Source organism: Tachysurus fulvidraco, chromosome 1 (assembly GCF_022655615.1).
Source record: "Tachysurus fulvidraco isolate hzauxx_2018 chromosome 1, HZAU_PFXX_2.0, whole genome shotgun sequence".
Taxonomy (NCBI): Eukaryota; Metazoa; Chordata; class Actinopteri; order Siluriformes; family Bagridae; genus Tachysurus; species Tachysurus fulvidraco.
The window spans coordinates 6381781-6409367 of NC_062518.1; the positions used below are offsets into that span (position 1 = coordinate 6381781).

Consider the following 27587-nt stretch of genomic DNA (forward strand, 5'->3'; position numbering starts at 1 on the left):
AAAGCTCCACCTCTTAAACTAGCATTTAGGTTCTGTTTGGGCATAGATTTTTAGAGCACACTTAGAAGGATATTTTGTGTTTTTGTTTTGGAGTTTTTTGTTTGTATCTTAGACTATCAAAATCATTTCCTGCGCATTTAATTCCATAATTAATCTTGGTATAATTGTTCTTTTATTCAGCAATAGAAAGGTATTCTATCCCACCGTGCTTACTAAACCGTTTTTTCTTTTAAAATCCAGTATACCAATGTCACAAAGAGCCACGTGAAACCATATTTAAGGGTCTATGCTTTAAACTGCATAACCCTTGTCTATAATCAGTTGTGACCCATAGCATTTTGATGTGAATTCAGAGTAAAGAAAATAGAAAAGATATATTTACCAACGCATCTTGTTAACTAAATGTCCCATGTTTAAACCTGTTATTTAGGCACAGAGCAGCTATTTTAAGGAGCTCAATACTCAGAGGCAATTTTCACTTTCACTGAACCCTGCTTCTTTCAGATTTACAATGTACAAGACTTTTTTCTAGTAAAGCTTTAAAAATGAAGAACATTGTTGTGTTTATTACAATTAAGATTCATTGTATTACACTCTTTGACATTCAGTTATCTCACTATGTAACTCCCTTTTTCTTTTCTGTTACTATCAGTAATTCTCTCTCAATGGCCTGCACAGTGAGAAGATAATAATAAGCATTTGAGATAAGGTCAAGCCAAACCCCAAGGTCAGCATTTTTGGCTAAAGTCCATCAGCTTCCTGACATCTGTTTTTGATCTGTTCCTTTTACATCTATCAGTCCTCTGTTATTTCCCACAGTTTTTCCAAAACACCCCCTTTCATACAGCTATTACCATTTGCACCCATACAGAAGACAGACTGTGTAGAGGGCAATCTGTCTAATCACTGCCTAGTGAGAGAAATGTGTATCCTATCAACCTTTTAAATCCTCGCACGTGTTTGGAAAATATCACCCAGAACAATGTGCTTCGATACACAGATGGACGCCAGAGAATGAGTGAAAAAGACAATTTTAAAGTTAAAACAAAAAAAAGATGGACATATGCTAAAATAATTTTCGTGAACACTAACAAAAGTAGACTTTATTGGCAGGACTAATGGTTTTATTTGTTCAGTTATCTATATATGAGATGATCATGATGTTAATTATAGATGTCTGAAAACAACAGTGTAATTTTTAAATTGGCAACGTGATGCCAGATTTTTGGTTAATGTGTTAAGTTAAACATCGAGGTCGAGGTACCATTAGATTCTCTCATGTAACACTTCATTTCAGTATTTAAATCAATCTGTTCTGTTAGAGATGCTACACTAACAGTAATTTCTCACGGTAATCTGTAACCCTTCAGTAACAAAAGTACATAAACACTCAAATCTCTTAGATTAATAAACATCAAACAGCAAATATTGTAGCTTGAGTGATACAGAAAAAGCAACAGCAGTAAATCAAGCATTACAAGCAAATAAACTTGATTTAAGATACCATTTCTTTTGTTTCAAATCCAAGTCCAAATCTTTCTTAATTGCAACTGTACTAGGCACCATATCCTTCTTTCTTTCTTTTTTTTAACTCTATACACAATACTGCTAAGCACCTCAACATACTTGGAAGAAGGGAAAGCTAGATTGGAAGTTGCATTAAATCCCATCCCCAATGGGGCACATTTTTCTCTTGTATTTCACAACGGCACAAGTGAGATTCAGTCCTAGTTCAACATTCTAGAATCTTTCTTTCTTATTGTCCAGAAAACAAATATGAATTTACAGTTTTTTTTATAATACTCTAAAAATAGTAAAAAAAAAAAAAAAGTCAACTAAAACAATTTAAATTGTTCATGATAGATAGCAGAGGAAAACTTCTAGCATATTTCAACAATGTGAGTCTGACACATAAAGCATTAACACATCCAACTTAAAACTTAAACACACTAAAAACTACTGGACATAAAATGACAATTCTTTTCCTGGTCAGTTTCTTCATCGTGATCATGGATGTGTGTGTGCACGTATTGCTGAATTGAGTATGCAGAAAAAGTCCAAATTATTGGAAATTGTTCATTATTCCTTATATTGAGGAATATGGTGTATTATTCCTTATACGGAATGGGGCTTATCCAAAATTTCCATCCAGTTTTATCCCACTTCATTGGAAAAAGAGGCACCTTCTCAAAAATCCACAGCAAGCAAAAGGGAGTAAAAAGGAACCAAAACAAAAAGCACTCGAGCTCAGTCCAGAGATTAGAAGCACATCCTCATAAAAAGCCTTCCTTCATGGTGAACGCCAGTTATTCGTGTGAAGTTTCATGACAGGTCCAGACACTCAGTATTTCTCAGCATGACCAAATTAGAATGTATCAGTGAAGTCTCTTTTCGTGAACCCCTTCTGTAAAATGGAAATAGAAACAAAAACAGGAACAACAGTAAAGTATTGCTCACATACATTATAATTTAATGCATTATTACATTATTTATATGTACATTATATATACATTATATTATATACTATCTGTGTGCATATTTGCATACTCTTGCTTTAAAATGATTCAACCAACAAGACAACGAGGTTTTGCTGATTTTCATTCATGTTAAAATATTCAGCATGAAATGGTCAAATAGATATTTGAGAATGAGACATATACTAAATATGTATAAATATGGAGCTTATTAATATTCTCTAAGATTTTTTTGCCAGAATTCTGGCAAAAATCTTAGAGATCTTTAATTCTCTATCAATTAACTGTTCACAGCCAACTGAGTTTTCATCCATGTCAACTTTTCATGCCCTAAATACAACTTGAAACACTGTTTTTCAAGCACTAAATGAACTAAAGCATGTCATTAGGAATGCAAACCTTCAGACACTTTTTGGGAATATCAGTCAAATCTTAAATTAATAAAACACAAACTAAACAAACAATGAGAACAAACAAACAAAAACGTTGTATTTTTAACAAGAAAAAAACATGGGGTAAAATCATTGGCAAGCTTATTCGCCACACCCAGTAAAACCCCTGTAGCACTGGAGGCAGATATTACTTGTGATGAGAAATGTTGTCTATTGTTGAACCAGGAAGACTAACAGATAGTGCTGCAGTAACAGGGTGGAACAATGCATTCCTGCCACATTCCACACATCCTACTTATCTTGACCAAAGACATAATGAGCCATAAGAGTGTATCAAGTGGGAGATTGTGCTTATTATAGTGTTACTTTAAAACAATGCTATTACAACTTCTGATATGTCTTTGGGAAGCACAGATTTGATCTTATTATACTGGTCAATCACAGCATGCTCATATGAACCATGAAACTAGAGTTCCTTTGAATCAGGATTTCCAACTCCAAAAAATAAAATAAAATGTAAATAAAAAAAATAAAAACAAGAAAACTATAAGAAGGGCAGATTTGTTCATCCAGTAGGCAAAAAAAACAACAACAACAACAACACCAAAAAAAACCAACAAGTGGGATATGCTATGTAAAAATAATCAATGATCGGGTAGTGATGAAACGTAAGGCTGAGTTTCCACCCTGAACTGTATTATTTTCCTATAACAGCACATTCCATCATTATTTATTTATTTAGTAATGGCATACTTCTATCTGGTTATAGTTCCATTTCAAATTGTGGATTTTTAATTTAGTCTGTTATCATGATATCTGCTATTAAAATGATTCTCTCACCAAACTCTCCTTTTTCCCTCTAAGAAATTAATCAGATCCAAAAAAAATGCAGCTTGTCATATTACAGATCGTGCAGACTTTCATGACTCCAAATGTTTTTTCATCCAATATGTGGAGCCAAATAAATCCATGAGTTTCTATTATTGTTACCATAGAAACAATAACATACTGGGATTTTTTTTTTTTTACTTTTTTTCAGCCAAACTATTATCAGAGCTGATGTTATAGCTTCTGATGAACCAGAATCATAAATCCAGCAAGGCTGTAGTATAATATGCATTCAAGAATACAAAATACATGACAGTAAAGTCAAATACAAATGTATCAGTGAGTTAAATATATTATAATGTACTTCAATTAAATAAGCTGGAACATCGCAATGTGTCAAAGTTCTTATGTGCATAAAACTGCCTCGGTTTGTGTTGTGTTTTTTTTAAATAGGATATTGTAAAACGTTAATCAGTAAGAGGTTTCCTGTGAATTAACTTCATGTAACTTTGGAAAAGGTCAACAAGACTTGCAGGATGAACAATGAAGCAAAATAAACAAGTATCCACAGACATTTTCTATGTCTAAAATATGTTTTATACTGCATGGTGTAGTAGGCACCCTGAAACTGTAATATCAGAGAGTTAACGAAGAGGAAAGTCTTCACGCAAGGTGTTTGGATCCTCGAGGAGGACAACACACAGAACTTTTCTGGACTTGTCTGCACAACACCATCTTCCTCAACCAGATTTGCACAGCATATGTTCTATACATTGAAATAAAATTGCACATATCTGCACCTTAATAATCATACTGTTCTGCACTGATGTGCATTCATATATCTTCTATTTATTTTTCTCTTCCAACCTGTACGAATAAATTAATTTATTTATTATAAAAACCATTTCACCGCATGCCGTACTGTGTGTGGTTGTGTGTGACCAATAATATTAAAATTTGTATTTGAATGCATCTCACCTGCTTGTAGTTTTTATGCAGCTTGCTGTACTGAAACATGTTACACAGCACTGTGGAGGCGGCCTTAGCTGCTTTCACCTTCCCTGGACTGAGACGCAAAAGGAAATCGGAAACATGAGAACCACCCACTGGACCATACACAGGACAATTTTTCTAAATAATGAATAAGCCATACGACACGACAGCACAGGAGTAGGAGTGGAGAAGATTAGCTTGAACAGAGGACATTTTTGTGTCCTGAAGGCATTTGCATCACGGTCAATTGCTTAAAGACTGTAAAGAAAACAAGAGGGCTATGAAAAGCTTGGCTTCCTGTACACTCAATTTACTGTCATACTCTTTGATTAAACATTATAACCCATCATCTCAGTAATCCTGCTGCATATACAATCACACAGCAAAGCTCAATGTTTTAAGAATTCAAACTTATATTTTGAATCCAAGTCCCAAGTTAACGCAGTGCTTATGTGGGTGTCACTGAAGTAATCAAGAGCGCTTTTTACTGATTAATCTTGAGGTAATGGGCAACTTGTTAGCATTTTTTGGATCTCACAGTTAGCCGGTAATGATGTTGACTTGGTTTTATTGAAACCCTACAATTCTACAACTCACGACTCAAATTAAAACAGAAGAGTCGACTGATATCCAACACCGACATTAACTTAAAAAGAAGAGAGCGCAAATAATCCTTTCCAACTTCATTTTTCCACTAAAAATAAAATTGTTTATGAATGGAATTTTTTACTGATCAAATCTGTTTTTAAAGCTTGTTTTGCTGGTTTCTTGCTGGCAACCAGTAAACATTGCTGGTCATGCCGGTAACAAATAATGCTTTTTAAGCTGTTTTTTTTCTCAGCAGGATTGGTAAGCACACTGTTTACATCTATCTGTCTTATGTCAATGCCATTTTTATCCAAATTGTAACCTTACAGTAGACTAATCAGTATTTTTTTAAAAGAGGTTTTAGTTCTACAGAGATTGCAACGTTACTTAGCATGGGTTATGCTCTTACCAAATGAAAAACAGGGTAAATGAAACAAACACACATATGAGAAATTTTGATTGTCATAAACTGGGCTTAAAATTTATAGCTGTGACTATAAATTATTAGACTGTTAGCATGTTTACTAGCCACAATCAATTCGCGTTTAATATTAGTTAGTTAGTTATTAATTATAACATGCATGTATATTTGTGTACAACTTTTTAAAAATAAAGATATATATTTAAATTAAAACACTTTCCCTATGTTATGATGTTTTGCCTATAACAGACAAAACTGACAAAACATCAACTCATTATCTGGGTCATGCCCAGGACTTTTACCTAATTTGACTGTTTTGTTTTTCCTTTTTCAGTACTATTTTCAACTCGATCACTTTTAGGCTGGTCATTTCACACCAGCTGTAGGTTACATCATCACATTTGGCCCAACTTAACTGTAGTTTCCACATGGTGAGCGTAACTCATATAGAAACTGCAGCACATCTAGCTCCAAAAAGTGACTAATTTCACCTACAAGTGGGCAAATTTTAATTTCTGTAGTCTTGTACATAATTAAATTATCCTTAGGTTTATTAATCTTATTTCAATCAAGGTGTGTTCTAAAAACCCAGCCTATCCTATCTTCACTACCTGTTGTCATGAGACGTTTTGATTCCAACCAGTTTGGGCACTCCATCAAAGTAAGTCACATCTCTTGCAGCCAGTGAACTTGCCATGACCAGGTTATTGAGAATGCCACAGATGTTGACGACTACATCACTAGATGGCTCTTTCTGATGGCCATCACTAGGCAGCTTGGGCACCAGGATATTCACCACTTTTGTAGCTACAGTAAGAGAAAGAGAAAAAGGTCATATTAGGCCAGTGGTCATGACACATGAGTAAGAAATTCCACTGGTAAACTAGAAGAGTGTAACAGAATGAATGGGGAAGCAATGAATTGTAGCCAGAGAGAAAGCATGGGTGGAGACACCCATGGGTGGGACGTTGAGAAAAATAACATAGAATTAAGGCATTATAAGGCAGAGAGACGTGGTGTAGAGTTGAAATATACATTGAGATCTGTGGAAGAAGTTCTCATTATGTTTGATTAAGAACGAGAAAGGGCAGGATTTAATTGCTGATTTAATTTTCTGAAGTGGTTCTAGGCTTGAGCAATTCAGACTTTCCAGCATATGGTTTTGAGTAAAAAAAAAAAAAAGAAAAGAAAAAAGAAGCCAGTTTGGCTGTTTAAGCACAGAATTGTGCAACAAGCACATTACAGAACAGTAAAAAAACCCATTTTTTTCTCACCAAAAAGAAAAAAAAACAGAGAGAGAGAGAGAGAGAGAGAGAGAGAGATGGCAAGAGAGGGAGGGAGAGAGAAGGAGGACATTGACAAAACAAGCCTTGTCAAAAAGGAAAAAGTCATGGAGAGTATTGTTTTGTAAAACAAAAGGTGTTTAAGGTGCAGGAACTAGCTTTACAATGACATTTTATGATTTTTGTGAATATCTTTGTTGGAAGCAAGTGAAAATATGCCAAGCAAAATCACAGATCTTAATCTCCTCAGGAATTTCACACATTCACTGGTGCCTGGCACTGACCCATATCTGCCTTGTCCTTGGAGTGCCGGGACAGATTCCTCAACAGGCCGGTGAGAGAACGCAGCTCAGCTTCGGTCGGGGTTCTCAACTGATCCAGAATCACAGGTAGCATTCGCTCCTGTTCCAGAGCTACACGACTCAACACTGACGCCCACTGAGAGAAAGAGACATAGATCAAGAGATGAGAGACAAAATCAGGAAGCAAGAAACCCTAAGTTTGGAGTAATTAGGGTGACCTACTCAGAGCGGGAAAAAAAACCCCAAAAAGATTAAAGCAGAACTAGAGATAAGAAAAGAAAAAAAAATGATAAGCTTAGACCACTCTGTACAACTAGAATAAGCAGAAAAGCATCTCACGGGCTGTATTTTTTGTATGTCATGATGATGATGTCACAATGAAACATTAATAGCAATGTAACAATGTTCCATAAATATTAAGGAGAAATACAAAAATCCAGAATGCATTGTAGCCACACAATGTAGCTGTGCTGAGCTGAAGCATAGACTTGGTACAGTTTGTTAGCTATCTACGAAATGACAAGCTCAGTGGCATTCTTGGTGGTATTATAGTGAAATTTGAAGCTTTTTAAGCTGATCTGTTTAAGAAGTACTGAGAACGCTGAGAGATGAGGAAGCTGAGCAAACTAAAGGAATCTAGTGCTGCTGCATCACTCTCTTTATTTAGAGTTAAAGCAAGAGCTAATTCCCACTGGTGCCTCTATCAACTGGCAAATGAGCACCACGGCGTGTAATTTGAAAGTTAAATTGTTAAACAAAGTTAAACTTATTTTTTCTTTTATGTTCATTCTTCTCCCATTACAAATCACCACAGGAATTCATCTGCATATTCAATTTGGCACAGGTTTTATGCCAGGTGCCTTTCTTATTTGTATCCAGGTTTGGACTGACATTGAGAGTGCGCTGACTTGTCCAAGCCCCAGAGGCTAGCTTGGTTCCCTGCCCGGAAATTGAACCTGAGCCATGGCTGAAAGTGCAGGGGATCCTAGTCACTAGACTACCAGGGATTCTAAACTAAATAACTAAAATATCAAATTAATATTTCATAAAATACCTCTTGGGTGCCACTAAAGGTTGCATGTTAATTATAAAAGAGTATATGTAAATTGTCTAGGTTTGATGTTTTACATAAATATGACAGATTAGAATGTAGTAACAAGGAAGTGCAGAAATGCACTTCCTTGCAAAACCACAACTAGAAATTATTTCAGATGTTGTGAGTATACTGAGGAGTGATGTCTGACCCGGCCTTCCCCTGCAGTGATGTTCTGTAAGGCCCCAGCTGCAGCCTCACGTGTAGTGTTGTTCATCTCACAATTTTGCAGCACTTGATTATACAACCCAACTATCTGAGGATGCCAAAGCCACTCAGCCCCCTTTGGTACTCGAGCTACCTCAGACAATGTCGACAGCTCATGGTTTCTTTTCTGCAAGACAGAAACAACCTTGACTTGTAAAAATTTAAAATAAAGCAATAAAGTACTTTTTTGTACATTGATGTCACTCACATCCTTTGATTTTTTGCTCTGTGGTGTGATGAAGCAGCCGATGGCGTCTCTGCGATGTGCGTCCTGAGCTCGTGTCGGACCCTCCAAACGCTGATGCACTGATGTGGGGATCTCAGAGTACAGCTGGAAAGACAAGTTTCTCAGGACACACACACAGTTCTCTACACCCTGCATCATGGGAGAGAACCACAGAGAATCACCTTATGTTTATTTTTTAAACATATTAATATCTGATAATGGATATTCTATCATTCTTCTCGTAAAGTTACGTTTAAAATTTTGATATAGATATTTTCATGAGAAAATTTCATTCTTTTGGAGATTATAACTCATGCACATTCAAAACTTTAGTTATAAACTCAGAGCTCTCAGAGTTTCTCGGATCTGACCTTGTCCTCAGCCTTGCCCTCCTGCAGAGAGCTCTGTATGTATCCTACGAGAGAGTCCACAAGGCAACGAGTGTCTCTCATCTGCTGCCTGGTCCTTCCATTCACCGAGCTCAGGTTTCTACAAGAGGGGGATGAAAAAATAATGGATACTGTATATACAATACATACTGTAAATGCTTTGACTTTGCACAGAAATGGTTGTGTTTTTCAAGTAAGGCATTGCTGATAACTTACTGTATTTGAATTGAACTCGGTTTGATTAGGTATGCATGAATGTGCTGATGCATGTGGATCTTTTAAATATTGCCTACTGCCTATTCATGTTGGTCTTGTAAACATTTACACACAAACACACCCAACACACTCAACCCACACACACACACACACACACAAACACCAACACTGCTTTATCAACTGTGCAAGCAAAGTGCTTTAAGTGTTTGAGGGGTGGATGTGCGTTTTTTCTATAAACTTGGTGTACCACGTCTAAAATTGGTAGAGTGCAGTTTCTTCTTCAATCCTTCTTCGGATTTATAACGCATGGAACCCAAAAAGTATAGTCAAAATGTCTAGTGAAAGTTTTTCTAATTTAACATATTTAGCATAGCAAGTTGTCAGAAGTAAAATTTGTTAGAAATATTTAGACGACTTTCCGAAGTCCCACTTTTGCTTTAATGACATTATGCACTTAGCCTGACTCCACAGATTTATGTAAAACCTAATTATCCATCTTAGATTAAATCCACATGAAGATAGTTTTCACACCATTTCAGTAGAAGAGATACAAATCAATGGATTGCACAAAAATGGGAGATTTGATTTGTCCTTCAAAGTAATTAACACGCTCAATGTCATACAGTAACACTGTCAGTGACATACAGTTTTTTCTAATAAGATTTTTAAAGAAAAAAAATAAATTAAGTATTTGAATGATTTTTCTACTAGAAACATATATTTGAGAAGTTGTGATAAATGTATGAGAAATTATGAAAAATTATGCACAATTTTCAACCTATAGACTGAACTACTTCCTTACCCTGTATTCACCTTCAAAACAATTGGGATGTTAAAAAGTGGAGCCTAAACATTATATTCTTTCAGTTCATGCACTATAAAAATGCACACCAGATATCAGGAATATGCAAACCTTTGCACTGTAAAGCTATAAATTGTCTGTGTATGTACCTAAGACAGCCTGTAGTGTTGTAGAATATGTCCATTTCAGACTGGCTCTGCTGGATAACTGCAGAATCTCCACCTCCTGAGAGAGGAATCAGCACTCGCTCTGTCAGCTCGGCTAGACTCTCCCTCGCTAACTTCTCCTTTAAACTATCCTTAGATGACAGGTTCCACAAAATACCTATAGAAAAAAACAACATCAACAGCGTACCGTAACATTGCTATATTCTTGCAATATTCACTTCTAATCATAGCAACCTTTATGGCAATAAATACATTTTCACATATACAGTATAACACATAACCAACTGAGCCATAAAATATCGCTAAATCACCTGGCAACCGAAAACAGAGAAGCAAAGAATTTCAAGCCCTGTTTGTGTGTGTGGGTGGAAAAGGGGGGTTTACGCAGGCACAAAGGCGACCTATGGAAGGGAATTGTCCACAGTCCCATAGGACCTCAGAGCTGGAATGAGTCCAGAGAACGGTCTGATCATTTTCAATCTCGTGCCTTTTTTACTCACTGTGTCTCTCTAAAGTCTTCCAGCATGTTCACTTACAGCACGTTCACCTGTGGTTACTGCCAAAACTAAAACTAAAAAAAATCACTCTACCTAAATCTAGTTATTAAAACCTTTTCAGTGCACTGTTTAAGTATATCAGTTTGTTCTCAATTTAAGTGACAATAAATTATGCTTTACATTTACATTTACAGCATCTGGCAGGCGCCCTTATCCAGAGCGACATACACAAGGGCTTAAATCTCTCTCATTGGATACATTAATGCTGGTTCACTAGGTTGCATACTTAAGATACCATGAGTTTAAAACATTGTTCAAAGTTACAATAAACCATTTTACAATTGTTTTTAAATAAATGCAGAAGATTGAGAAAGAAGTGCTAGTTGAATAGTAGCCAGTAGCTGCACCATGCCGATTTGTCAGAAGTGATCAGGGAGGAATGTATTAGGGAGGAAGTTGCTTGAGCTTATCCTCCCTGTAAGTCTGACAGCATGAGTTCTGCATGACAGAAATACTATGAAACAAAAAAACAGCTTAGCAAGTGAAAATATCTTTAATATAGTTACATTATCTAGTGTTTCCTACTATAAGTTTACATTAAAACGAATATGATTACTAAAGCTAATTCTAGAAATTAGTTGCTAATTTCAATATTTTTTCTCTAGAAAAAAGCTACATTATCGGCTAATAGAATAAGAGCACATAAAGACTGAAATAAGTATTAGCATCAAAAAAACAAACAAAAAACAAACAAACAAACATTTGATTAATAATAAGAATATAAAGTTCCTCATATTCAAGATATTTTTAGTTTTTAAAAAAGTCTTTTTTTTAATGTACAGTATGTTATACCTGTAACATTCTTGCGAAGTTCATCATCTGGCTCTCTCAATGCAGAAACCAGTTTGCTGATACCTCCAGCCTCGATCAGCGCTGCTTTGTTTTCCATGTTCTCGTAAATGAGATTGCGTGTGGCTCCCGTAGCGTACCGTTGCACTTCCTGGTTTTCACTACAGTATAGCTGCACCAGTGCAGGGATCCCCTTCAGATTTCGTACCTATGTATGTGTACAAGCATAGGAAGATGCTTTAAAGTGACATTCTTGGAACGATGCACTTCAAAATTCCTTCTTTGCCTTTGTAGGACACATGCAGTGAAGCACTGCCTAATCAAAGTGCCAAACATCTGCAGCTTAAAGAGATGAAAAGACAAGTTTTGGCCAGTTTTTGCTCTCATGTGTTCTCAGGCACAAAATGTTTTCCACCCTTAGGGCCTCTGGATTACAGACACATGGAAAGTGTTCCATGCATTTAGTTTGAATGTGAAGCTAAACAATAGAACTTATTAAAAAATTATTCTCAGAAGGAAGGACTTTTAAGGTCAAGGTAATACAAATCTGCATATTTAATAATATTTAAAGGAAAGTTCCCTTTTAAGCATTACAAAGAGTAAAAAAAATCACAATAATGTATAATGATGATTTCATTAAAATTAGAGCTCTATTTTGATAGATATCATACCCGAGAGGTTTTTAAAGGTGCAATCGTTATTTTTCATTTCCAATTAGAACAAAAAAAAAAATAGAACTTAGTAGAAATGATTAAAAAAATAATAGTTTAAGCAATTGTCAGAACAAGTGTATAATGTAGCTGAAAAAAAAATTGGAAAACTGCCTTTCGGAATGTGGAGTATCTGGAATGTTTTTTGTATTTGGATTGGGCTCTTGTCAATCATTTTATACATGTCCCCAACCTCCTTTTCACAACTTTCATTATAAATCATAAAAAAGGAGAGGTTGCATGTTTATAGATTGTAACTTGGCTTTCAAGCAGTTAAACTAGATTTGCTAAACCTGCGCAATTTTGCGTAAAATCCCTGGACCTCACACCTACAGCTCCATTGTTCTCCTCCTTTTGTTGTGCAAACGGCTCCATCACCTGTGAGGCCTGGCTCATTTGCATTTGTTCACTCAGAGTAGCTCAGATCCAAGGCAGGCCAAAGCTCTGTCTGTGACGGAAACCTTCAAGGCCTATCTATACAAAATAGTCTGTTTAATTTATATAAAAAAATTGTGTGCTAAGGTTTGTCATTGCCATAGTACATATCATATTTATACAACCCTTGTGCAGACCTGGGGTCTATTTGACTCATCTGGAAAGTTTAATGTGTCATAACTTGGGTTTCCTTCCACATATTTGCCTGAAATTTACCAGGATTGTTACAAATTATGAACTTTGCAAGTAAAATTAATCTTGTCCTCCCGGGTCAATTGCCACATAGTTGGGCAATAGGTCACACTTTTGCCCTTTTCAGCGCAATGAACATACATACAGACACAAAAATGCACACATAAAATGTCCACTAACACACGCACCCAAAACACACACTCACACACCACACACACACACACACACACACACACACACAAAATGGGCATTGCATCTCATTAGGCCTCCAGAAAAAAAAAGCTACACATTTGTAAATATTTCACACTTTTGAAATGCCTTTGTCAAGCAGAGGGCAAAATATGATCTGCCGAAACACACACACACACACACACACACACACACACACACACACACACACACACACACACACACACACACACACACAGATGTTGTGTTTTCATATTCAAATCATATTTGTTTTCTCTCTTTTATTCATGAATTTAGTTGCTTCAGTCAGCTTTGACCTGGGGATGTTTGACATACACCAGCCAGTGGTTATCCAAAATAATATTTAATAATTTCTGCTTATTTTACTTAAAATCATGGAATAATATCATGAGGTTTATTGTTCATAAATTAAATATAATAAAAAGCATAAGAGGTGTGTGTGTGTGTGTGTGTGTGTGTGTGTGTGTGTGTGTTTGTATGTGTGTGTAGCCCGTTTTTGGGTGATCAGATGGCATCTGGTAGGCAAAATAGACATAACAAGTGTAAAATGTTCAAAATGTAAGCTGATCACACAGAATGGTGATCATTGTAGAATTTTTACTTTATAAGCATTCAAGTCAATTTGACCTGGAAAAAACAGGTTTTATTGTTTACTGACATTATAAATGGTCAAAATGGTTTCAAAACAATCTCCTGACTTTCAAAGAGACAATGGCAAGAGATAGATTCATTTCAATTATGCAACACCTTCTAACAGACAAATTTGCTGCGGTCTCCGACATCTGGACATGCTTCAACAAGAACTGTGCTGAGAGTTTCACTCCAGGAAAACACATGACCATAGATGAACAACTGTTCCCTACCATGGTTTGTTGTCCATTCACACAGTATATCGCAACCAAGCCAGACAAATTTGGGATCAAGTTCTGGATGGCTGCATCTCCTTACTTGGGAAAGTACCCCAGTCGCCCAGGGTCCAGCTTGCACAGTGAAGCACAAGCGATTTGCTACTGCACTGGTCATTCCAATGTCCTCCTCTACCCACACAGTGCCGCCTTTTGTCGTCTGGCTCAGACAGGGCTTCCTATTACCATGGTGCATCTTCTGTGGAGGCATGTTGCGGTCCGTCTCAAAATTAACTTTTGGTGTTATAATTCATTGAGGGCCAATGAAAATGAAATTACATCATTTTATTCATTATGTCTAAGAACATGTCAAAAGCCATGGACCATAACTTCACTCAGCTTATGACATTTGTCTACAAACATACGTTGGAGACTGAAGTGTTAGCAAGTTTTCATTTTATTCATGTATTAGAAACCTTTCATTCTTTCCTAAGTAAGGGATGTCTCATACACACTCCTCTTCATGTCTCATACACACTCTTACTGTTCCAAATACACTCCTCATGTCTCATACACACTCCTCTGCTAGGCAAGGGCATATCAAAAGTGTATCAAAAGTGTATCAAATGTGTGTGTGTGTCTGTGGTGTGTGAGTGTGTGTTTTGGGTCCGTGTGTTAGTGGACATTTTATGTGTGCATTTTTGTGTCTGTATGTATGGTCATTGCGCTGAAAAGAGCAAAAGTGTGACCTATTGCCCCACTAAATGTGCCCGGGTAAAATTGACCCGGGAGGACAAGATTAATTTTACTTGCAAAGTTCATAATTTGGAACAATCCTGGTAAATTTCAGGCAAATATGTGGAAGGAAACCCAAGTTATGAAACATTAAACTTTCCAGATGAGTCAAATAGACCCCAGGTCTGCACAAGGGTTATATAAATATGATATGTACTATGGCAATGACAAACCTTAGCACACAATTTTTTAATATAAATTAAACAGACTATTTTGTATAGATAGGCCTTGAAGGTTTCCGTCACAGACAGAGGTTTGGCCTGCCTTGGATCTGAGCTACTCCGAGTGAACAAATGAAAATGAGCCAGGCCTCACAGGTGATGGGGCCGTTTGCACAACAAAAGCAGGGCTGAATAACTGTGAAAATCTCAACAGGGGGGAATCCCACCTTGGGACCTGCACCAGAAAATAAAAAATCCAGTATTTCTATTGTTAAGTATACAAGTGTGCTTGAAAGTGATGTTATGACAGTCCTTGCTAATGATAACTCTAGCTCGCACGCTATCTCTACTTTAATTGGAAATAATCATGGGCTCAGTGAGTAAAAAAAAGCATTCAAATTTTATTCAACATCACCCATATTTAATATTAAGAGGACCAAACCTACCTAAAGTACCTTTTTGAAGCGTACCCTGTTTCTCAATTTGTTTAGTGAGAGAGATGCAGTTTCATGCACACACAACTGGGGAAAGAGCGAGTTCATCTTGCTGCCTGCTGCTTTCTGTACAGGATTTTCAGAGATGTTTTGAGTGATAATTTACATTTTAACTATTTTAACACACCCTTTAAAAAAATATTATTAAACGACTACTATTAAAAGGATTCTAATGGAAAAAAATTGTGTTAGAAGATAAATATTATCTCTGTTTTTTTGGGCATCATGTATTATGTTTAATATGCATTTCATACAATAGTCTTCGATCACTCTTATGAAAAGTGCCGTTCAGTGTTTTTCACTAGCTGACACAAAGCCTGTAATGAAGCTCTAAAAAGGAAAATCTAAATCAGTATAGATACTGTACATTATCTAAGGAAAGCGTCTATTGGTTTACTGATGATACCTGATTTTGCACAATAATAATTTGTTTACCAGGTCCTTGGCATCATTGCTATGGTAACACTGATGCTGAATGTAGGCGGCTCCAAGCATGTGCATTGCAACATCTGCTGAGCTGAGATAACTGACTGCAGTCGTCATGTCAAGGCTGTGAATTCTGACCATGAGACAAACACAGGAAGAGCAGGAAAGACATCATGGAAAAGGTCATGGGTAAATCATCACAGATCAGTCCAGTTTCCAGTATTTCATTATTTTAAAAGTCAAGGGACAAGTAGTTACCACATGACAACAACATGCTATTTTGCATTTACTTTAACAGTTTGTCCAATAAATTGATAAAGCTAGTGGCCACTTTCTAGCATCAAAAAATATCCACCTGAACATTGAATGCTTTCATTGTTGGCAATATAGCATACAATTGATTCTGATTCAATTAAGCTAAAAGCTGTACGACTAACTTACCCTCCAGAAATGTCCCTGCCACTGGCCAATGCATCACAAACATCCATCCCTCGACCAACGCTCTTCAGGCTGTGCATTGATCCTGTTCGCCGTATCATACCAGGATACTGCCCTCCGGCCATCATGGTGCTGCCTCCAGCGGATGCTTGCTGCCACTGAATAGTGTTGCTGCCCATCCTCTGCTGCTGCGTCTGCCGATTATTCATGCGCATCAGGGTGCGGTGGGCTGGGCCTTTGGAAGAATACTGATGAGCAAGCTCTGCCTCCTTCCATCCTCTGCCAGGAGCATCAAGCACCAGCGTACCACTGAGACTCCGTCTCATAGGTGACATACCGGGCAATGGACTATGACCATAGTGGGAGCGATGCTCTGAGGAGGTCATACCCTCCTGAGTTACCCAGTTGCCACTTGGAGAAGGCTGCCCTTGCATCACTTCCTGCTCCACTCGATTTACCTGGCCAATATGATGCCCTCCATTGTAGGAGCCATCATAATATCTGTACGGATTGCCAACAACAGCGGGCATGGGTGTGCCAAGGCTGACCTTGCGCTGTGTGCCCATTTCCACAGCTGAGCGTGAGCTGAACCCTCCAGTACCCTGATGCAATCGTGGATTCTAGAGCAAGACAAATGATGAGACAATAACTAAAACTTATCTCTCTTTACAACATCTGTAACACGTGTGATTACAACATGCAAGAAATTAAACTTTCCCTGCAATGAGAAAAGTCCAGACTGCATGGTCATTTAAAACGTATTCATATAATAATGCATTCATTCACAAAGAATTTATGGGGAATACATAGTCCTGTGGTACAATATAATAAAATTCTCAGTAAATGAACCTCTAAATCTGTATGATTGGGCCTGTTTTTTTTTCTGAGGGAATAACTTGTCTGTTTCTGCCCTACCGTGGGTGGACACCAAAAAACACCTTCAGGTGATGATACATTTATTTTTATTGTATTGCTTCATTGTTTAAAATGTTAAAAAAACAACAACATCAGAGCAATTCTGGTGAATTCACATTAAGCAGTGTTGACTTTAAAAGATCTTTGACAATGACTTTTTTCATTATTGCAAAACATGTCAAAATTGCTATACATAGTAAATAGGCACATATTATCAATGAACATTAGATGAAGAATCCTTTAATACTCTAAAGAAACACAAGTAGTTGATTTGAAATGTATTCTTATGCATTCCTAGTGTTTATAAGACAAACATACAGTACAGTATGTACATTCCAGACATTCCTATACCTTGTTCCTCTGCCTAAATATAGTACACCGATATACATGTCTAAATCATAACTAAAGATTTACAAAAATAAAACTCATGACTGGAGAAAGCCTTTGTAGTCTTAGTTTTGTTTCTGATTTATATTGGAATAGCACACACTTGGCAAATGTCCCTCATTTTTTGCTATCACAGCTTTTTCTTGGCCATTCAACTCATGAGATCATGGATTGGGAATGTTCCAAATGCTCCCACAGCACTACATGTGTAGAAGCTGTACTTCACCTTCTAAACATGGCTTTGGCAGAAGAATGTCAAATACTACACCAGCGTGTGACAGAGGTGTAGTCACCAAGTGTGTCACTGTGGGGATTGTCATGAGACTAACAAATGCTTGTTTGTAAATTAAACTTTTAACCCTATGATATATGACTGAAAAGGGTTGATTTTCAGACAGGTTTTGTCTTTTTAGAAAATTAAAGTCTCTGCTTAACATTCCTTCTTATTCTTTCATTGTAAATCTTTTCAAAAGGTCAATAGTGACACATAACATCAATTTACCCCGCCCCGTAATGCTTTTTCTCTCTTTCCGCCTCTCCAACAATTGTCAACCCTTTTACGCTCTTTTTAACCTTTAAACAAACAAATAAATAAACAGAAAAGATCCATTACTTTTAGATGGATGACTGTTTACAATGCAGTTACATTTTTTGAGGGTGTAAATACAAAAATAAAAGAGCACTTAGTACTGATGTGATGCAGTACTTACTGCTGTTCTGCTGCCATTGAAAACAACTGTCTTAGAGTTTATTCCAGTCCCCTGGCTGTTGTACCTCTTCATGGATATGCCACTATACTCTAAAACAGGAAAATAAAACAAAATGAATAAAACAGTGCATGAACCATGACATCAAATACGCCTTCATCGATTCAATGTGATCGTTCCAACAGAACAGGTTTTCAAATAAATAAATAAATAAATAAATAAATAAATTTTCTACCGCTTATCCAAACTTCTTGAGTCACACGGAGCCTGTGCCTATCTCAGGCGTCATCGGGCATCAAGGCAGGATACACCCTGGAAGGAGTGCCAACCCATCGCAGGGCACACACACTCTCATTCACTCACACACTACGGACAATTTTCCAGAGATGCCAATCAACCTACCATGCATGTCTTTGGACCGTGGGAGGAAACCGGAGTACCCGGAGGAAACCCCCGAGGCACGGGGAGAACATGCAAACTCCACACACACAAGGCGGAGGCGGGAATCGAACCCCCAACCCTGGAGGTGTGAGGCGAACGTGCTAACCACTAAGCCACCGTGCCCCCCTCAAATTAATTCAAGCATCTCTAATAATCCAACCCTCTCTGCTGTGAGACATTAATACCACATATTACTATGCACATGACATCAGAGATAGGATCCCAGGAAGCCTTTTAGTAAAGTTAGTGAAATATCACAAATTAGTGAAGTGTTTGGATAACAGGTCTTCTGACATCCTAACAAAATTTCAGCAAAATAACTTATATTAGAGACAGAAGAATTCAAAAGAAAATTTTACTGGATATTTTGAATGTTTGATTTATCTTGGTTTCTATAGTTCACTCTTAATTTGAGACTTTTTATCTACCTATCTCTTTATTCAACCACCACCGCCCCATACAAGCACTTTCTCTCTTACTCCTATTCAACCATTAAAAATTTCAGAGGTCGACTGGGTTTCAGAAACGATGAAGTCAGCTATGAAGAAATAAAAGCCAGTTCGTTTAAGGGAGTGGGAGGGGGATTACTTATCAGACTTGTTCGCTTCAGAAAGTACAGTAAGAGTCCACTTAAAATGTAACGTCCACTACCAACAGTGCAAATCTACAATAATACAATAACATGAAACTGTTTATATACAGTAACAACAATATTAAACATTTTCTTTCATTAGATCTACCTTTATATCTGAATTAAGCCTTTAAAACTTTATAAAAAGTTAAAAGTATTCATAGTATTTTGTTTTTCACTTTTTCGTTCCCTGCTTGTCTATATATTAGCTTACGGCTTTTTTTTTTATTTTATTTCTTTGCAATAATTAAATAACAAACAGGTTTATGCCAATCTTTATCCAAATCATATTAAAAATGACAGAAGAATAACATTCTATGGTACAATTCGCCAACACAAGAGATTTTATACATGAATGCAAGAAATGTTCCCAGTAAAAACTGATGCTGTATAAAACACCAGATTAAGCAGTTAAGAAACAGAAAAATTCTAAAAAGCAGAATTTCATAGAAAGAAAATTGTGTGATAGCTATGTTTTTTTTTATTTGTTTTTTTAAAGGCTGTTTTGCAGGCTGTTACAAAATGGCTACATTTAAAAAGAGCCTGATTTGCTTGAACTCACTGGGGAACAATAAATCCAAAGGATTTTGTAGTCTAAAGTATAAAATATATATTAAAGCAAAATGATGCATCAATAGAAAAACATCCAGATTTATTGTGTTAATTTTGTGGCTTGGCTTGATACTGGTTAGCTACAGTAATGACTGGATTGATGGTGCCTCAGATTCAATTTTTGGAATCTAAAGTTGTTTTTTTCTGCTATTTAATCCCACCTGCCTCAAGCTTTGGCATGTTGTGTGTTCAAGCTGTTCCATTGTGCTAAAGAGTTGTTAGTTACTTTGGTCCTGTCTTTAGATTTTTTTCTGATCTCTCTGAACTATCTTTTCCTATTAAAGTGACTGGTGAGTGTATATGAGTTACAAAGTTAGATAATAAATAAAATATTATATATTATTTCTATTAATGTTGTTCAGGACAAATCGCCAGCTATAGAAATATACAAATTAATGTTTATTTTAAAATATTGAAAAAATTATACTCTACATGATCAATAATGATTTGCCACTATTACATATTTTGTAAAAGTAGGTTAAACAAGACTGGCTAGGTTTCATAATTGTGAGATGAAAAACATTTACAAGCTATTTGAGAATTGAACGTATAGAAAGACTTGTGTGGTCTGTTTTCAACATACGCAATAATGCTGAATTGGCTAGAAATACATAAACAGCTCCCTTTCAGTCCTGTAGATAATTCAACACTGGTGGTCTTTGCTGTGTCGTAGATTCAGAGTTGTACTGTTTTCTTTAACACTTTAAAGTAAACACTGTTATGACTTTTTCTCAAAGACATTTTTCCAGCAACTTACACTATGAGTCATACATAAATACCCAAAGCTCCAAATAAGTGTTTGAGGGTAGTAACAAATACATATTTTTCATTTTTGTGGATATGTGCTCCAAGAGGTTTTTAGTTGGCTTGTGTATATTGTGTAAGTTTTTATATTGAGGCTGTAACACAATTGTAAGCAGTGTTTCTGCTGTGGTTTCCTCAAACCATTTTCTCTTTTGTTTTATTCAGGGGTAGAACAACGGGATCGGTATGGGCGATAGCATACCTTGACAAAAATAAAATGAAGGGGTTACTGATAGATCTTTACTTTTTTATTAGATGATAAACCTTCAGGGCAAGGAGCTTCCTGCAAGTCTAATCAGAGGTAGCTTTCTACTGAAATCTCAACATCTGGTCTTCTTCAAAATGCGGTTGCGTGACCAGGGCACAAAGATCAGACGCTTTTGAGCTGCTTGTCTCCTCTGTTTCCCAGTTTTTTCTCCAAAGTGAAAGCCTTTCATTCTAGAAATCTACGAGCAGTATGTGGGAGTGTGTTGGTCACTCCCTTTCTCAAACAGATCTGGTAAATTTCCGATGCAAAGCATCTGCTTGAGCTAAAGTCATATAGCCATGATGCAACATTGTGAATGGTATTTAAAACAGTTGTGCTTCATTGCAATTGTTTCTAGTAATTTTCTACATTTTAACAATGTTTCACACTCAATCTGTTAGACTTGGTAGCTCTTTCTGGGCATCCACAGACTTAATTTCAATCAAACTGCCTCTTCATCTCAGTAGCATCACATCCTTAGTCCTTTTGTTCATTATCCGGAAATTCCTTTCTGTAATTTCAAAAGAAGCAATCAAAATGACCCTAGCCGTACACACAAGCAACGCAATAAGGGAGGCTATTGTCTGGCAGCTGTGCCGCTAAAGCTGGGAATGCAATCATAAATCCTACTGACAGCTAAATAATGAGGCGGATGCAATTTTTCCAAGTATCGTCTTAAAGTAACAGTAGCCTGATAAATGTTAAGGAGTATTACACCATGCCCTGCTATATCTGTCAGCTATTTTACACAGTATTTCTTCAGAAGAGAGTTGAAGAAGTTCAACACTGCGCAGCTAACCACTTAACCAACAGTCTAAAAACAGCAGTGGGTTACTGATAACACATACCGAATGACAAGACAGGAATGTCTCCTGCACAGGAGTCACTGATTCCAGAGAAGTGACCACTGAACCGGTCATCCTGAGACTGTCTGATACAGAGCTGACTAAAGGTTCAGTCAAAATACGAGTGCTACTTAAAGGAACTACTGTTTTCAATCTTACATCTTTCCTCTGTGTCTGTATGTGCAATTATAACTAAGACGAATTTCCCTGAATTAAGAAAAGAACCAGAAGAGTATTTGCTGAATTACAAATTACCAAAGATTTTTATGTTTTTTTTTTCTAAGCATTAGTCTGTACCTTGAGCTAAAACATAATCATAAAATTTTACATTTAAAAGAGTAGTTCTTCTTCCTTGTTTTTCGGACTGCTACATATGTCGCTCTAAAGGATTCTACCATTGGCATTGCCGTTCCCATGGATACAAAAGTTCATGTGTCCACGTGTTGTTTTCTGGTCTAGTCCCATTTCAAACCCTATTGTGTCCTTGCTTTGTTGCCTGATTCTGTTCACCTGTTCTGCTTGTATACCATCTATATACTTTTGCTTGATGCTATTCCTTTGTAACATCAAGCAGCTTTGTCATGCATTATTAACAAGCAAATAATACGCGTTATTGTATCATCACTTGTAAGTCAAAGTCTTGTTTTCTGGTTTATAAAATTCCTATTTTGTCCATATTTGACTACATAGTTTCCAATAAAGTTTCTAGTTTCTTGATTTTCTGATTTTAATCAAAGTTTCTATGTTACATTTCTGATCTATTGATTATATATAATTAACTCTACCTGCCTCTCCCTACTCTATGATGTTTGTATATGCCCCAACAAAGCTTGTATCAAGTTTACACACTTGCATCCTGTCTCCTACCTCCTATACCAAACCCCTGCTTATCCTCTTTCCTGTTCTTGTCTTGCCAAGGAGTTTAGGAAATGTATTCATGACCCTAAGTATAACTCTCTAGTCCTTTGTTCCTTGGTACCTTTGTTAACCTTAAATCTGCAAAATAAACGGGGTTCTGCCGGTAGAGCAGACACATATAGACACTGAGCAAATAACTTCGTAATTCTACACCTTCATAACATTTTTTGAATTGCCAACATTTTTTAATACAGAGCAGGATTAAAAGCAGCTTTTTCTGTAGTTGTTTGATCACTGGTCAATGCCCAAACTGAATAAAGCATCAAAACTCTAACTTATGTAACTACTGCTGACTATTCATTATCCTTCGTTTGATGCTGTGTGGTCACTAAGGAAACATAGGCACAGCTGCAGAGCCTTCTCTAAAAAAAATGGCAATAGGCTCAGGGCCCAGAACCAGAAGAGTGCCTTGAGAACATTGGAAAATTAGATGAGGTGGCAGCAAGCACCAAATAATACAATATGGTTCATGCATACTTGGAAAATGGAAAACAATGGAAAACTTATTTTTTACAGTTTAACATTCTATATACAGTAGCATAAAAGTCATCCTAAACGAACCTGACCTGATTTTTTCTTATTTGTCCATTTTGCTGGGGACAAACCTAAATCTTTAACCGTCATATTTTAATAAAATTGGACAATTTAATGGATCAGATAGACTTCTACCTGGACCAAGACCAGGACTGAACATAACTATCAACTTACAAACATTAATAAGCCAATAAACTTTCCCTAATGACCTTGAGGTTTGAAATTGTCTGACTGTATAGTACACAGTTGTGGAAGTGTAATGACTCACAATTGCATCCACTGCATCTTTTGTCACCAAGATAAGAAATAGGTTCACTTTCTGAGTCTGGTTCCACTCAAGTTTTCTTCAGTATGTTGTCTTAACAAGTACTTCCATTTCCTCTGCTGCTGTTGGCTTGCTCATTTAAGGCTGTGTCAATATTTCAGCAAAGTTACTTTTTTATGAAATTAACAATCAATTGAAATTAAAATTGACTTGAACTGAATTCATGAAATACATATTTTGGATATCGGCTCTGTTCCAAAATAATATTTTTCCTTAAATCAAACTATCATATTGTTATATTCTAATGTATAAACCATTCTATCTCATGTCTTACTTCATAACATATTCCCCTGGGATCTAAGGTTAAGATCCCAGCCTCACTCTTCATACAGGCCGAAGAAGCTCTGAACAAAATCCACATGACATGCAGCCAAATTCAAAAGAGCTGCCACATGGTTCAGTAAGTTTACAATGGTGTGTGGGTTTTATAACACAGGGCACAGCTGGTCCTGGTGTTTGAGATAATTCCCATGAATGCAGGGCTAAGGGGAACGTAAATTCTATAGGCACCAATGAGAGATTGGAATGGATTTTGGTAGCTCATTGGGGCTGTTAAAACAGATTAGGAGATAAGTTAGCATGCCATTGCCAGAGCTTGTTTGAAAGAGGAAAAAACACTAGTTCTTAAGTGCTAGTTCTTGCATAGATTTTTGGTGATCTTTCCTATAAGGAACTAATCCATGTCCTCATGACTCAAAGGGCAGTGCCACTTGTCACACAAGTACAGTTAGTACAAGTACAGTTCTCTAAAAAAGATGAATTTTACAGATTTACTTCTGGCCCAATTTCCCATAAACTTTCATTATACTGTAAGGGAATTTCCAGTCAGCAGTTTTCTGTTCCTTCCTCGGGACAGGGAAATGAGTCAAAATTCATGTCTGGGGAAATTATACATACATTGTAGATGCATTAAGTATAAATTTAGTTTAAAAATAAAACTAGAGTATAATTTTAAAACATGTTCATGAAACTTTTTCCACTGAAAAAAGTATTCTCTATTCTCTAGGGGACATACTAAACTAAACATGGCACATAAAGCCTTTGTCTAATGCATCTGCTCACATAAATGTAAATCTTTAGCAAATACTTATCAGGAGGTTTTGTCTTTCACAGTAGTAGGTGAAGGCGTAAACATGATAATGTTAACACTAGAGATTCATTAAAGGCTCAAAATGACACATGACCTAATTCCAACAGAAACATGAGCCAAGAAGAGGTAAGTGATACCTGCACAAACACACACACACACACACACACACACACACACACACACACACACACACACACACACACACACACACACACAGAAAACTCTCTAGCCAAATACTACCAAAACATAATAGCCTGGTGTGACCCATTTTAGAAATTTACATTTAATCACATCAGCTTCTTTCACACACACACACACACACACACACACACACACACACACACACACACACACACACACACACACACACACACACATACACACACACAAACACAACTATTTTTTTTTTAGTTTCTAATTATAGGGACAAAACAATGTGAACAGCAGTAATATATTACTGCAAATTACCATAATCTTGCTAATGCAGGGCTCCTGAGGTAAAAATAAATAAATAAATAATCAGAATGTTGCCCTTTATTTAAGCTCTTTAAGACTTTTATATTAAGACCACAGAACCATACAAAGATCTACATTAAAAAAGATGACAATTTTCCCACAGGATTTTCCATAATCACAGTCTGCTGCCTGGAAGTCCAAAATTAGCCAAAACACTGCAGTTCCACAACACATAAGCATGGGAAAACCCTGCAATTATCTTTCAGACTTTTCACCGTGACTATCAGCATTTCCATTCTAAAATCCTGAATATTACGACCCCAGTTAGAAGACAAGCCCAATGAAAAGCCTTAAAGTTTTAGTAAAAACAAATCCTTGAATGTGTTTTTAATATCTGTTACCCAGTATGACTAATTCATTCATTTCTGAATATGCAAAAAAGAACAACAATACACTGGAAAATTTAGTCAAAATGTTTGAATTTTGCATTTTCTCTCCACACCGTTCACTTTTTTTTTTTGAAGCTCCATTGTTAAAATCAAGCAGATGTCAATTGTCTGTAGCTTTTCAACGTTCCCTTTTGTGTCTGGCTTTTTCCAAATATTTGAACAGCAAACCATGGACCCCATGATCCCATATAATTCTGAAGGCTACAGTGAGCAGAGGCTTATTGTGTGTATTCAGAGATGGGTAGAGACACTACCTGTGTTTAATAATAATAGGAATGTAATTATCATCAGCTATGTTGCTTAATATTCAACCTACATGGTTAATCTTACTGCTGTTTTTTGTGTGTAATAGTAACCAAAATGTAAAAACTGTAGCACTGTATTTATTATTCTAAGAAAAATAAGACACAGTGAACTGATTAATAGAACAGAAACTAAGCAGCATGACCTCACCTCTAAGTGAATGCCATGTAAGTAACCCTTACAGAAAGGTCACATGAACTTCACATAGGTTTACTGTATTTACCCAGTGAAACTGAAATGTGTTGTTTTTCGGACGCTTCATGTGGGTTTTGTTTTCATATGTGATTGTTCAGATGATTATTTTATTTTAAAGTACATATCTGATGCATTTGTTTTCACTCTGTTTATTTTACGCACGTGCAATTTTATGACATAACATAGTTCGTGCAAAGCACCTTTACAGAACAGATCCCTAAACTCATCACTTATGATCACATAAAAAAGCATGTTATTTTTCCATAGTTAAAAGTATCTGTACGTTTATAAACTAGACATAGTTGACTCGCGCGCTCACCTGATGATGCTTTTTCCGCAAGCCTTTGTTGGACCTGCTGCTGCACGCGCTTCTCCCTGGGCTGCCGGTCCGCGGTGAGCTCGCGGTCATTCGGTACAGCGTACGTGCTCACGGCTGTGTGTGGCTGCAAAGCCGAGAAAAACAAACCCTCACTGGTGCTCATCCTGAACCTGTCGCACGGGGAACTATGGCAATGACAATTGATCCGAAAACAAACAAGCAAGCAACAAAAAAAAAAAAACAAAGAAAAAATTCAAACTTTCCAAGGAAATCGTATCGGCGCAAGAAAAAAGTGGATCGGGGTTGAATGGAACACGTAAATAAACCCTCTAGCGACTGATTCCCGACTACACGGGAAACTCAGAGTAGATAAGTCTCCTCTTTCTCCTGTTCCAAGGTTGCCAGGTTGATTTATTTCCACCCTATCGACCCTATTTTTTTCTATCCATTAACCCCACCCAGTTTCACGCAAACCTTTCTATTCGAAATGCAATGAGTCTAAAACCCCCATCACAAACTAAATACCCTTACACAATAAAATTAATATTTTGATATCTGGCAACCCCTGTGTTTTGCGACCCCCTTCCCAGTGGCAGTCTCCACTGGGACAGAACAATGTGAAGGTGGGTGGTGTTAAATGGATGGATGGCTGGATAGATGGACAGGGAATTAAAGAGATGGAGGGATGGATTTCAGCTCAAATTTTTTCAACAGCAGAAAGTGTGCATTAGTGTAGACCTCCTTAAAAACAGAACATTGGAGAAAAAAGTAGTAAAAAAAAATAAATGCTTTTGGTAAAAGATTGATAGATAGTTAAAAAGGTTCTATATACAAGTTTACAGAAAGTTATTTGGTTACTTCTCAGGTTTCTATGTTTAGTTTCTCTTTTCTTTGTTTCTAAGGTGTCTCCCTTATCAACAGGGAGAAACTCAGATATACCCACTCAAAAATAGATGACATCATCCCTCCCTTCTCC

General features: G+C 36.7%; 1 protein-coding gene across 2 annotated transcripts; it reads right to left on the bottom strand.

The window, feature by feature from the left end:
- Positions 1-1013: 1013 nt before the first annotated feature.
- Positions 1014-27109, bottom strand: pkp3b (plakophilin 3b). Of its 2 annotated transcripts, none has more exons than XM_047815616.1 (13): positions 26612-27109; positions 18446-18534; positions 16437-17053; positions 16005-16128; positions 11731-11935; positions 10364-10538; positions 9179-9296; positions 8790-8957; positions 8508-8708; positions 7264-7417; positions 6308-6503; positions 4673-4760; positions 1014-2404 (listed from the first exon to the last, which is right to left on the bottom strand). In XM_047815616.1, the coding sequence occupies exons 1-13, from the start codon at positions 26772-26774 to the stop codon at positions 2366-2368; spliced, it is 2337 nt and encodes a 778-aa protein (XP_047671572.1). In that variant the 5' UTR covers positions 26775-27109; the 3' UTR covers positions 1014-2365. The 2 variants fall into 2 exon arrangements, with proteins under 2 accessions (XP_047671572.1, XP_026992900.1); XM_027137099.2 differs by having other exon boundaries at positions 8526-8708; positions 26612-27102.
- Between the last annotated feature and the right edge of the window lie 478 nt (positions 27110-27587).

What these genes read in the sequence shown, in the direction of transcription:
- pkp3b (XM_047815616.1), bottom strand. Translation starts at nt 26,774, where the DNA reads ATGAGCACCAGTGAGGGTTTGTTTTTCTCGGCTTTGCAGCCACACACA. An exon ending in ACTTCGCAAGAATGTTACAG is followed by an intron (nt 10,539 to 11,730) that starts GTATAACATACT and finishes TTTTTTCTATAG; the next exon opens with GTATTTTGTGGAACCTGTCA. An exon ending in AACACTACAGGCTGTCTTAG is followed by an intron (nt 9,297 to 10,363) that starts GTACATACACAG and finishes CCCCTCTTGTAG; the next exon opens with AAACCTGAGCTCGGTGAATG.